The 13,038-nt window shown below is 38.2% G+C and overlaps 1 protein-coding gene across 2 annotated transcripts in view; it reads right to left on the bottom strand.

The window, feature by feature from the left end:
• Positions 1–447: 447 nt before the first annotated feature.
• The window catches only part of P2RX7 (purinergic receptor P2X 7), a 39,556-nt gene continuing 26,965 nt past the window's right edge, over positions 448–13,038 (bottom strand). For both annotated transcript variants that reach the window (XM_031948558.1, XM_003761038.4), the window contains 5 exons: positions 11,130–11,220; positions 8,859–8,924; positions 7,968–8,117; positions 5,602–5,703; positions 448–1,402 (listed from right to left, as the gene is read on the bottom strand). In XM_031948558.1, the coding sequence (XP_031804418.1) occupies positions 875–1,402; positions 5,602–5,703; positions 7,968–8,117; positions 8,859–8,924; positions 11,130–11,220 (937 nt within the window). In that variant the 3' untranslated portion in view covers positions 448–874. The remainder of the gene's footprint in view (positions 1,403–5,601; positions 5,704–7,967; positions 8,118–8,858; positions 8,925–11,129; positions 11,221–13,038) is intronic.

Consider the following 13,038-nt stretch of genomic DNA (forward strand, 5'->3'; position numbering starts at 1 on the left):
GTTTGTGGGTATAGTCCAGAGGAGTCACTGGTGATGAGGGTTCAAATGAGGTGGGTGATCATTTGAGTGGAGGAGAGGGAACAGATAGCAGAGGTGATTACCCCCTGGCCATTTCCAAATGATGTCTCCTGCAACTTTCTACTGAATTCAGACTCTGCCCACAGAATTCTGGGCTCAGATAAATGAATTTTTGCCTGATTTTGCCTGAAACTGGGCCATTTCCTTCCTGGCCATTTCCAGCCCATGCTACAGTATGTGCATGCCCTATCCCCTTTCTACTCCCCATTTGAGTTGTCTTTCCAATTAGAATGTAAGTTCCTTGAGAACTATCTGTTTTCTGTTATTTGTGTCTCTAGCACCTAGTGAGTACTTAAGAAATGCTTCTCTACTCTTTCATTCAGGAGATGGAATCAAAGATTCTGACCTTGAGGATAGGCTCTAAATCTATGAACCCAGAATTCAGAACTTAGATCTACATTATTCATACTCCGTGTTGGTTACCATGTCCATTTTTATATAATTAAAAGAATAGTATACACTTTTATGGCACATTTAACTTTTTACAAAACATTTTCATTTATATGATGTTATTTTATCCTCGAAAGGTCTCTTTGGATTGGCAAGGCAGGTTTTTGTTATAATTTCCCAGATGAAGAAACTGAGGCACTAAATTTAAGTAGCTGTGCCCATGGGGAATTACCTTTCTAGAGAGAGCCCAAACTTTCAAACCAGAGTTCTTTTTCCCAAATCAGGTTGTTCCCTCCCTATATCTATAGAGCTTCAATACGAGAAAGGAAGTTTTCATACCCAAGGTCGAATCTCTCAAACCTTTCTCCCAGATGCTTAAGAAGGTTAAAGATGAAAGAAGTCGATTTTAGAGACTCTTTGGCTCCAAATATGTGTATGGAAAAGGGTTCTTGAAGCCAGTGTACTTTCCATCCTGCTTGGGAAAATGATCTCGGATCGTCCACCGGCAGCAGCTGGGCAGGATGGAGAAGCTGGCCATGTCATCGCTGCCAAAGCGCCAGTCAATGTAGCGCCTATAAGCACAGTGCCGGAGCCGGTTGTTCAGGGCATCTACGTTCATGTCCAGGAAGGGCTCTTGGCAGAGCAAGATGAAGCGCAGGGTGGCCCTGGAGAGGACCAGCTCCTCAAAGAGGGCCGAGGTGGTGATACAAGGACCCTCCGTACTGCGACAGCACAGCTCCTCCTGACACTTGTTGCTCTCTGGGAGTTGGGATGGGCGGCAGTGCCCACAGTGACACCATTTGGGCTTTGCCTGAGTTGGAGGACTTGGCTCTTTCTTCAGGAGCCGCATTTCTTCTGGGGATACAGGGCTGAGGCTGGCATGAGGGTGTAATGGAAGAAGCTTGGCCAAGTCTGTGAAATCTGTGCGGGGTCTCTGCAGAAGGCAAATGTCCAGATTCATTATAAATGTATAGCCTTCTACCTTAAGTCTCTCCCTCAACCCACTGCAATCCATCTCCCACTCAGCTTTCAAGGAGATTTTTCTAAAATATCCATCTGACTATGTAACCCCCTTATTCTGTGAACCTCAATGGCTCCCAATCACGTCAGGATCAAAGACAAATGCCCATGTTTGGCACTTTAAGCTCTTCATGATCAGACCTCTTCTATCTCTCCAGCCTTCTTACTTTCAATTTAGTTCTTTCTAGCCAGCCCCATTTGCTTAACAATGCTCCTCCCATCATAAAAAAGGAAAAAAGACTTACATATATAAAAATGTTGATAGTACCCCTTTTTGTAGTGACAAGAAATTGGAAACTGAATGGAAGCCCCTCAGTTGGGGAATGGCTGAATAAATTATGGCATATGAATATAATGCAATATTACTGTTTGTAAGAAACGATGAGCAGACTGATTTCATAAAAGCCTGGAAAGACTTTCATGAAATGATGCTAAGAGAAATGAGCAGAACCAGGAGAACATTGTACACAGCAACAACAAGATTATGTGATGATCAATTCTGATGGATATAGCTTTTTTCAACAATGAGGTAATTCAAGCCAATTCCAGTAGACTTGGGATGGAGAAAGCCATCTGCATCCAGAAATAGGACTATGGAGACTGAATGTGGATCACAACAAAGTATTTTTATCTTTTGTTGTTGCTGCTTGTTTGTTTGCTTGGTTGTTTTTTCTTTCTTTCTCATCTTTTGGTTTTTTTTTTTTTTTTTGATCTGATTTTACTTAAGCCACATGATAAATATGGAAATATATTTGGAAAAATTGCATATGTTTAACCTATATTGGATTGCTTGCTGCCTAGGGAAGGGCCAAGGAAGGTAAGAGGGAGAAAAACTTGAAACAAAAGGTTTTGTAAAGGTGAATATTGAAAATTGTCTTTGCATGCATTTAGAAAATAAGAAACTATTATAAAAAACCAAACAATAATAACAAAACAATGCTCCTCTCCTAAGCTTTTTGTACTGGCTGTCCCCAGTGCTTGGAATGGATCCCTCTTCATATCTTCCTTGTAATTTCCCTTCAAGGTTCAAATAAAACTCTACTTTCTGTAATAGGCTTCTTCCAGGCCCCCTGATGCCTTTACTTTCAATTCACTCCCATCTATTCACTATTTATGTTGTATGTGCCCAATTGTTTTCAAGCTGCCTTCTCCATTAAAACGTAAGCTCCTTTAAAGCAGGACCTGTGTTTGCACAGTACATTGAGGCACTGATTTTACTTTTCATGGCTCCTGGCTATTCTCTAAGACAATAAATTGCTGAGAAGATGCCTTCCTATAGTATTAGAGGGAGAGTCCTAGTTCAGTGAAATCAGAAGTCTATTCCTAATCTTATTTGCTAGATTCTGAATGAAAAGAATGAAAAAAAATCTCTACTTTAAAGAAGGTTAGAGGCATCTAGGTGGCACAGTGCATAAAATATCAACCCTGGAGTCAGAAGGACCTAAATTCAAATCTGACTCCAGACCTTACTAGCTGTATGACCCTAGACAAATCACTTAACTCTGATTGCTTCAGAAAAAAAAAGATTATGATGTAATATAGCAATGATTTTGTGGTCTCCTGATTTTAGGGGGGCTTCCGTTCTAACAATAAATCAATAAATCCTAAATCTTCTGATTTTAGAGTCTGCCAAAGGAAATTCCCCTGCTCAATTTGTCTGATTCTAAATAGAATACTCCTCAATTCATTGCTGACTGATAATCTGGTCAGTGGTAACCAAATTCCAGAGACTACTTCTCTGGGCACAGAATTAGCATGTCAATGATAGAAAGCTGGATAAAGGGGTCTCTTTGCTTCTGTTTCTTTACTACTTTCTTTTGGAATTTGGCCTGCTTGTAATGGCGTTACAATTACAATAAACTTTGCATCTTGACTATCTGTGGCCCCAAACCTTTGGGGTCCACTTCCCAACCTCAACAGTTACATTCTAATAATATATGTTGTTCAGTCTTTTTCAGTTGTATCTAAATAGCACTTCATTTAGGGATTTCTTGGCAAAAATACTGGAGTAGTTCTAATTATACATATACATGATGTATATCTGTATGTGCATGTGCACATGCTAAACGTATATTTTCAAACCAGACCTGCCATTTCATTGCTAGAAGGTGTTTCTGAGGAAACCCCCTCTTCCAATTCAGAGTAGAACCTTCTCTATAATTTGTTCTTAGAAAATTGTCTCAAGCCTTGAGAGGTTAAGTCTATTGCTCAGAATAAGAGCCAATATTTGTCAGAGGTGAGACTTGAAAGCAGGTCTTCCTGATTCTGAAATTAATTTTCTATCTCCTCTACTCATGCTTCCTTTTGCTGGTAATTTGAAGATGAAATATTGCATAGCCCCCATGGACTTCAGATTCCTCATAAACAAAGAGACTGTATTTTATTTCCCCTAAGATTCCCCTCCAGCTTTCAACTTGTTATCCTAGAACCTTTCTTCTTTTCAAAAGACTGTATGTATGATGAATGAATTCTAAAATAATTGAGGAAATTTAGATTCAAACTTCAGAGCATATCAATTGATTAAGAAATGCATGCAAATAAAATAACAAACTGGGGCTGGGCCTCCTCAGCTTGGGACTGGATCCCCAAACCAGGGAGAGATAGGTTTTTATGCATAAAAGAAAATAACAGGATTTAAACTCTCAGGTAACACAGCGGATAGAGTACCCAGCCTAGAGCCAGGAAGACTCATCTCCTGAATTCAAATGCAGCCTCAGATACTTATAGTTGTCACTTCACCCTGGGCATGTCACTTCACCCTGTTTACCTCAGTTTCCTTATCTGTAAAAAAGCTGGAGAAAGAAATGGCAAACCACAACAACAAGACCAGGATACAAGGATAAGTAATCTGATTTCTAATTGGTGGAAAGATTAGGGGCTTTTGGAATTGAAAGGGAAAGGAAACAGAAGCAATCCCCTAAAATCAGAAAAAGAGATGTTCCACTCTGCTCCCACCCCCAAGTATCTGTATTTGATCAAAGGAATAGGGAAACAGTAACTGATTAATAAATATAAAACAGTTTTCAGATAAGACATGAGTTGCTTGAAATGTTATAGTGGTGAGAGAACTTCTTATATTAATCTTCAGATAGTGCTCAGTTAAGGGTCTCTAACCAACAGGTCCAGCTTCCCAGTCACTGGGTTGAAACAATGCAATAAAGTTTTCTCACAATTTCCAGAAGTGAATAAAATTTTCTCACAAGACATAAATTGTATAAAAGGAGAACGGAGAAGCTCCAGATTTGAATTACAAGATGGAGTCAGTGTGGTTTGCTCAATCCCCACAATTCTCTTATGTGGGCGGCGTCTGAACACAGAACATTTGGGCAACTGTGAAGTAGTCTAAGGAAGAAGTATTGAAGGGATGGTGGTATGTAGGACTAGGGGGAGAGGATAGATGTGGGGGATGCTATGGAATCAACAGTATTGGGCAACTAGAAGTGGTGAGGTGAAGGGGAAGGAAGAATTACAAAAGACTCTGAAGTTTCAACCATAGCTGATTGGGAGAAGGAAGATGACACAATTATTAATAGAAATAGGGAAGTTAGAAGGAAGGGCAGGATTAGGGATAGAGGGATTGCTGTTTTGTACATAGGATCATAGACTTAAAACTGGAAGAGACTCTGAAGGCCAAAATGCCTCATTTTACAGGCAATTGAGGGACAGAATGGCTCAATTCCTAGCCCAACTTCTCACAGCTAGTAGATATCTAACATTGAACTTCTTAATTCCATTCATTTAATGCCTCATCTAATATGCTATAGGGGGTGCTGTCAAGAAAGCTGGATAGACTCATTCAACAAAAACTAGCTCAAATGAAAATTGTGAGCGTCCTAGTGATGGAGACAATCCATTTTTGAGAAGCAAGACTCTCCCACAAAGCATACACCCATACTTCCATTTAACTAGCTGCATTTTTTTGGTAGAAGAGAAAGTAAGTGTTAACATTTCTAAGGTCTGCAAAGCACTTTACATATACAGAATGTCTCAAAAGTCTTGGTGCACGTTTAAGATTTTAAAAATTTAAAACTTCCAGAATACCCTCTCTTTCCTTGTCTGATTCAAACCAATAAGTCAATCCCAAATGCCATAAATATCAATGGTTTAACTTACTGGGACCTCTTCACCTTCCATTTCTTGCAAACTTTTCCCCAATAACTGTTGATCCACCATCCGAATGTGAGGCTCATCCACAAAGGACACATACTTTAAAGTCTAGAAGGAAAAAAAAGAAGACAAAATGACTTTCTAATGATGTAGCTATTAAGATCTGTTAAGGACTCCCCTGAACTTGTCTTTTTGAGTTGTCATATTTTCCAGAAACAATGGCCCCAGAACATGCAGAAGGCTTGGAAAGAGTCAAGGATAATACCCCACCCCAGCTGATGTAATTTGTTGTTTGTGTCCCAAATTGGACTCAAGATAGGTGCCAGTTAATCTGTGCCAGGCTGAGAAACTGCTTGTGCAGCTGGGATCCTATAGATTAGTAGGTCTTCCCATTTTCATGGTCTAGCAATTCTGAAGGGAAAAGAATGGGGCTTTTGCTATCAACCTTGTTTTGACATTTTCCTACTTTTATTCACCTTCCCCTGTCATACCCCTTTCTCCTTTCTCCATTTTCCTTTATCCTAATATTATAAATATTCAAGCTTCTGTATGAATTGTGAACTTTTGGGGTTCCACATGCATGCCCATTTCTCTTGTAATAAACCTGGTTTTCACGTAAATCTCATGATGTTGTGATTGCTTGTTTCACATAGTATATTGACATTATTTAAGGGAGGAAGAAAGGAAGGAAGGAAGGAAGTGAAGGAGGGAAGGAAGGAAGGAAGGAAGGAAGGAAGGAAGGAAGGAAGGAAGGAAGGAAGGAAAAAAGGAAAGAGAGGGGAAGAAGAAAGGAAATGAACATTAAGTATCTAATCAGTATCAGGAAGTGTACTAAGCACTTTTACAAATAATATCTCATGATTTAAGGGGAGAATATTATCTTTATATTAATAAACCCTTGATAAATGATAGATTGATTGATCACCTGACCATAAACAGAGGCCCACTAGAAACTCATTGTTTCTGTCGATTCCACTTCAACCATGAGTCAAAAATGGAATTCAGATATCCTCTTAGTTTCAGAAATCACATATTAGACCACACTTTGGAAAGTCTCTTGTGACCTAAATTGGTTTCATTCTCAAGTATCCCTTAAAAACTTCTGAAATCATTTGTATTTTCTCAGCTATCAGTAATTTCTAATATGACTAGTTCCAGAAAACTTTCATATAGCAAAAAAAAATAATAATAAAGCATATATAATATAATGTACTAGCATAATAACAATATTACTGTATTATAAAATATTAGCAAACCTGAGCAATTTCATTTTATTTTAGGTCATTAACTAGTGTTTTGGGATTTTTTGCATTGAAGATGAATTTCTTCTTACGGTTTTTAAAATTACGTACAATAGACAATGAATTGTGCATGGAGCAGTGCTGTAAGGAAAAAGACAGACACATTGAAGAACAAAGGAAGGCTCTGTGTGTGCTGTTTAAAATGCCAGTTATACGGCTATAAATACAAGGAATAATGAAACTCAAAGCTGAAGTCTTGAACAGTATTCTCTGGGCATTAGGCCATAACTAGGGCTCAATGTGACTGATTCTCAGTCAGACAGCCCTTGGCCAAATGACATAACCAGTGAAATTTGTTGTCTTTGCCTCTTCCTTCGCCATTTTATTGTGAGGAGGGGATTTCTTTTGAAGCCATGGCAAGCTTCTAAAAGAAAATTGGTTACCATTAGAGGAATAGTCTCCTGGAAATGTAGTAAAGTTCAATGGCCCACAAAGAAGTAGAACTCATAACTTTGGTGTTCGATTACCATGCTTGATGACCTGATTCATTAAAAATTTTTTTTTAAATACTCTTTTATTTTTCCTAATTACATGTAAAAATAATTTTTAACATTTATTTTTATATGTTATTCACATTTATTGTTATAAAGTTTTCAGAAAGAACAATTTAAAATGTCAGCTACTACTATATTACCTTCCATCCTTAAATTTAATTCCTTTTTTTAAATTAAAGCTTTTTATTTTCAAAACATATGCATGGATATTTTCAACATTCACCTTGAATTCTAAACCTTTCCCTCCCTTCCTCCCCATCCCCTCCCCTAGACAGCAAGTGTTGATTCATGTTTTTAATTGAGTTAATCAATGTCCAGCATTATATTGACCTTTGCATGAGTTTTTTTTTTAATTTTTACTTTCCCCAGTAACATGTAAAAAAAACTTTTTTTGGTTATATAGTACAATTTTTTTTAACATATTTCCTTATGAATCATATTGAGAGAGAAAAATCAGAACAAAAGGGAAAAGCCGCAAGAAGAAGAAAAAAAAAACCCCGAAGAAAAAGAAAAAGAAGGGAACATAGTATATTTTAATCTTTGCATAATTAAAAGTAAGATAGTATCCACCCCTTACCCACTTGGGCTCCTCAATGGTCTCACACTTCTTCCTGTAGTAGTATTCATTGACCCCACAAGGCTTACAGATTGGACAGCAACGATAAACTTTAGTTCGGCAACAGGTACTTGAGTATGTATCAATGAGAAAATCAATGAATACTGTGGCCTAGGGAAAATGTAGAGAAGTTAGAGTTATTCTTTTACCAATTAATCTTTGAATGTCTAGAAAATAAATTTGGCAGAGCAGAGAGAAGGCTAGCTTTGGAATCAGGAAGACCTAATTTTAAACCCTCCCTCCAGTTCTTAATTAGCTGTAAATTCTCAGTGTTCTATGCAACTCTCTACAACTAGTCTTTTTGGATAAATAGTATTTTATTTTTAATTTTACATGTAAAATGATTTTCAATATTTATTTTTATAAGATTTTGAGTTCCAAAATTTTCTTTTTCCTTTCTCTCTCCCTCCCCAACTCAGCAAACAATCTGCTATAAATTATACATGTGCAATAGTGTTAAAAATATTTCCACAGTCGTCATGTTGTGAAAGAAGAAATAGAACAAAAGGGAAAAATCACAAAACAAACAAACAAAAAAGCAAAAATAGTAAGCTTCCATTTGCGTTCAGGCTCCCTAGTTCTTCCTTTAGATGGAGATAGTATTTTCTACCACAAGCTTTTTGGAATTGTCTTAGGTTATCGTATTACTGAGAAAAGCTAATTCTATCATCGTTGATCATCACACAATGTTGCTGTTATTGTCTATAACTATAATCTTAACAAATTTAAGAGAAGTTGCTAATCTCTATTGATGAAGGGATTTGCACACCCTAGTTCCTAAATTGATGAAATAACGTAGCCAAACAAGACAAATCAAAGCACTTTAAAAAATTATGGAAATGAAATACTTACCAAACCAAAATAGGAGAGAGTTGAGCCAATGTACATGATTATTTGGATAAAGTCAAACTTTCCTCCCTTAAACAAAATGAGACATGTTAAATTCAAATTCAGAATGGAAGCAGTCACATTCTGACATTGCAATTGTCATTGATGGATGGAAAGGTGGAGATAGCTATTACATGGTAGAAATAAGATATCATAATTTGACAGATCCTTCTAAAAGGCTCATGACAGTGGGCACAATAAAATGGGAGCCAGGCTGTCTTTGATTAAAGGCTCGCCTACTGTTTGACTTCCATAAACTCTGTTCCTCTGATCCAGTTTAGGGTTGGCCCAGGGCATCCTGATCATAGTTCAACCCTCCAGTAATGGGGCTAAAGAATATTCCAGAATGATTGCTTTTTCAGTGAGAAGGTAAAACTTCCAAGCTTGCTTCCTTTGGATCTAAAAACAAATGTCAGGAAGCATCTGTTTAGCCAGATTGCTGCTGGTCTTTTGGAAATTTCTAAAATCATAGAAGCATAAATCAAAATGGGACTTCTCTACCTGAGGGCCAAGGACAGATTCCATGACTATGGAATTTTAAAATATTTTTATACTTATATTTTATCAATAGTGTTCTTTTTTATTTTTTTAAACATTTTTATTTAAAGTTATGAGTTCCAAATTCTATCCCTTCCTTTCCTTCCCCCACCTTCCACCTAAGACAGTAAACAATAAGATATAGGTTTACATGCCTACATTTCAATATTATTATCCTTTCTAATTGTTGTAATCCTTTGTAAATTATTTTACATTTTTTGTTATTGGTCATTCATTTTTCAGTTTTGTCTGACTGACGAGGGTTTGTTGGCAGAGATACTAGAGTGGTTCGCCATTTCCTTCTCCAGTTCACTTATAGATGAGGAAACTGAGGCAAAGAATGAGGTGAAAGGTCACTTTCGGGGTCACACAGGTATTTAGTGTCTGAGGCCAAATTTGAACTGATGAAAATAAGTTTTCTTGACTTCAGGCCCGGCACTTTATCCACTATGGAGCCACCTAGCTGCCCTCAAATGTTTTTAGAAACAGGAATCTAAAAGTTCCTAGTCCAGACCCAAAGGGTCTAATACACAAAAAAGATTAAAGACCCCTGGAAAAGGTCACTTCTCTTGGATTTGAATGGTTCATTTCCACCATGCTGACTATATCCACTTAATCAATTGATTCTGAGCATCTTGGGGTCCTTGGTCAGTCAATCAACAAACATTTGAGCCCCAACTCTATTCCCAACTACAAAACAATAGCAAATTATATTTTATTGCATTTCTATAATGATTTAAGGTTTGGAAAGTATTTTATGTAGCTTATATAATTAGATTCTCACAGTAAACCTTTTAAGATGGGTGCTATTATTTCATTTAATATTTGGACTGTCTACCTCAAAGGATTGTTTTAAGGGAAATGCTTTTTAAAGTATAATAAGCCATTTATAATTATGATATTATTATCAGCATTAATAGTTCAGGAGAAGCTGTGGAGGAGGGTGGGTGGTGGAAGAAGGACTGATGTAATAGGAAGATCTGGTTTCAAGTGTCCCCTCTGACACATGTTGACTGTGTGACCCTAGACAAGTCACTTAGTTTTTCAATCCTATAAGACTAATAGTTACTGATTTGCATTGGTGGAGGAATGTTCATTGCCTTGGATTTCAGATCCCCCCAACCATCAGTGTCGCTTCAATTATTTTTAAATGATGTCTGATTCTTCATGACCCTATTTGTGGTTTCCTTGGTAAAGATACTAGAGTGATTTGCCATTTCCTTCTCCAGTTCATTTTACAGATGAGGAAACTGAGACAAACAGGGGTAAGTGACTTGTCCAGGGTCACACAGCTTGTATCTTGAATTCATGAAGATGAGTCTTCCCGATTCCAAGAGCAGTGCTCTGTGCACTATGGCACCACCTATGTCCTAACCATAATCTATAATCCTTATCTATTGTCTACTACACATTGAGGATACAAAGAGAAATGGCAGGAGCTCACATTCATATTAAATTATCGGCAAATAGGAAACAATCATTATCATTTGCCGAATTCTCTTAATTTAAATGCTAGAATCTTCCTGCCCTCCTACGGGATTTTCAATTGAACAGTTCATACTCAGGGCATTTCTTCCTCCTTGATCTACCTTCAAAATACAAGGAATTGAGGAAAAGAGGGAAAAAGTCACTTCTTCATCCCTCTGAGCAGTTCCAGGGATAACTGGCCACAGGAATGGATGGAAGAGAAATGCTTACTGTGCCAAAAACCAGAATGTCAAAGCGGATTCCAAAAGCTTTAATCAGATTCCGTTTTTCGACGTTTCCTTCCATATAATATCTGGCAAATCTGTAAGAAAGGACGAACACACGATTAGCAAAATACGAAACTTTTTGATGAGATTTCGGGAAAAGCCTGTCCTGCCTTGTGACATATAAATTTCAAGCTAGAAGTAGCCTTAAAGGCCACTTTCTTCATTTTATAGATGGGGAAACTGAGGCCAAGAGAAGTTAAGTTTCAGAATGACAGGTTTATAGATTTATAATTGTGACATTAGCATTCATCTAATCCAAATCCCTCATCTTACATATGGAGAAAATGAGTCCCAGAAAAGTTAGGGTGACATCGTCAGCTAGAGCATTTTCTGGCTCAGTTGGAGTTCATTCAGTCTTGGGCATTTGTGATTTTATGAGTGTTTTGTTGTGTTGACATTTCTTCCACTAGCCCCCAAATTGCAGCCCTTCTTAGAGTTCTGATGGTCTTTTAGACTTGCTGGGAAACCCCCAGATTCTCAGACTATGAGCCAGTAAAGAGCCTTGAAAACTAAGGACTTTGGACACAGCAGTGGGGCCTAGGTCAGTTGTCTGAGGATCATTAGTTATCAGCCTAGCAGCAGGGGAGGAACTTTCTAGCCACTGAAACTCTAACGCCAGCAGCTAAGAAAAGTATGAGGGGGAGGGGGAGGAAGGGAGAGCTGCATTAGTGGTAGATGGAGGCCAAAGGGACAGTCCTGGGCCTGGAGCTAGAAAGACCTGAGTTGAAATCCAACTTTAGACACTTGGTAGCTCTTGTGATCCCAGGCACATCACTTAACCTCTGCTTGCTAAGTTCCCTTAACTCATAATAACAGGCAATAATGGATCCTTTCCCATCCAGCAGCTTTCCTGGACCATCTCCAGAAACTTATCACTCTGGATGAAGAAATTAATTCCAGTGCTCACAATCCTCAACAACCTATGAGGCTTCTCTGTGTGTGTCTTTCTGTCTCTGTCTCTCTCTTTCTGTTTCTCTGTTTCTCTATCTCTCTGTTTCTCTGTCTCTGTCTCTTGTCTCTGTCTGTCTCTGTTTCTCTGTCTCCATCTGTCTCTCTCCGTTTCTCTCTCTGTCTCTGTTTCTCTGTCTCTTTCTGTCTCTGTCTCTCTGGATAGAGTGGGGCGCTCCTCTCTGATCCTCTAGCATTTAAGGAGAGATCCTAGGGAATCTTTTATCATTTCCCACTTTTATCTGCTTTCCTAGACGTCACCATTTTCAGAAATTCATCATTCTGCAAGATGAAATCAACCCTGACATTCACACTTTCTCAGATCATTTCCGCTCTGGCTGCCCACCTCAGAAAATCTCCCCTGTTTTACAAGATTGGGAGCCCCTAGAGAACAAGGATCACCTGTGTTCTTTCTTTGTCCTTAGCACAATGCCCAGCACATCGTAGGTGCTTATAAAAGTTATGCTTAGAGGGATCTTAAGAAACATATCCTCTATTGGTATACAGAAAGGAGAAAGCCTAGAAACATTCTCCCTTCCACTGTCACAATGTCCCTTTCCCACCAGTCTAAGCCATCTATGTGTCTGTGTCAGTCTGTAGTCAAATGCTTCCTGATTTAAAATTCATTTCCTCTTTTGCTGTAATGATCTGATCTATATTTTCCAGTTCAGGAACTTGTTTTCATGGCCGTACATGAAATACATACCATCCTTCTTTTCCTCTGATCCACCAGACTCATGCCCTTTACATAGGTGAAGGCCTGGCTTTGCCCATATAATAGTTATTGTGAAATCTGTGAAATTCTGCTTATGAGAACCAGATCATAGATCTCTCTCTCTCTCTCTCTCTCTCTCTCTCTCTCTCTCTCTCTCTCTCCCTCCTCTCTCTCTCTCTCTCTCTCTCTC

This window comes from Sarcophilus harrisii, chromosome 1, assembly GCF_902635505.1.
Source record: "Sarcophilus harrisii chromosome 1, mSarHar1.11, whole genome shotgun sequence".
NCBI classification, from domain to species: Eukaryota; Metazoa; Chordata; class Mammalia; order Dasyuromorphia; family Dasyuridae; genus Sarcophilus; species Sarcophilus harrisii.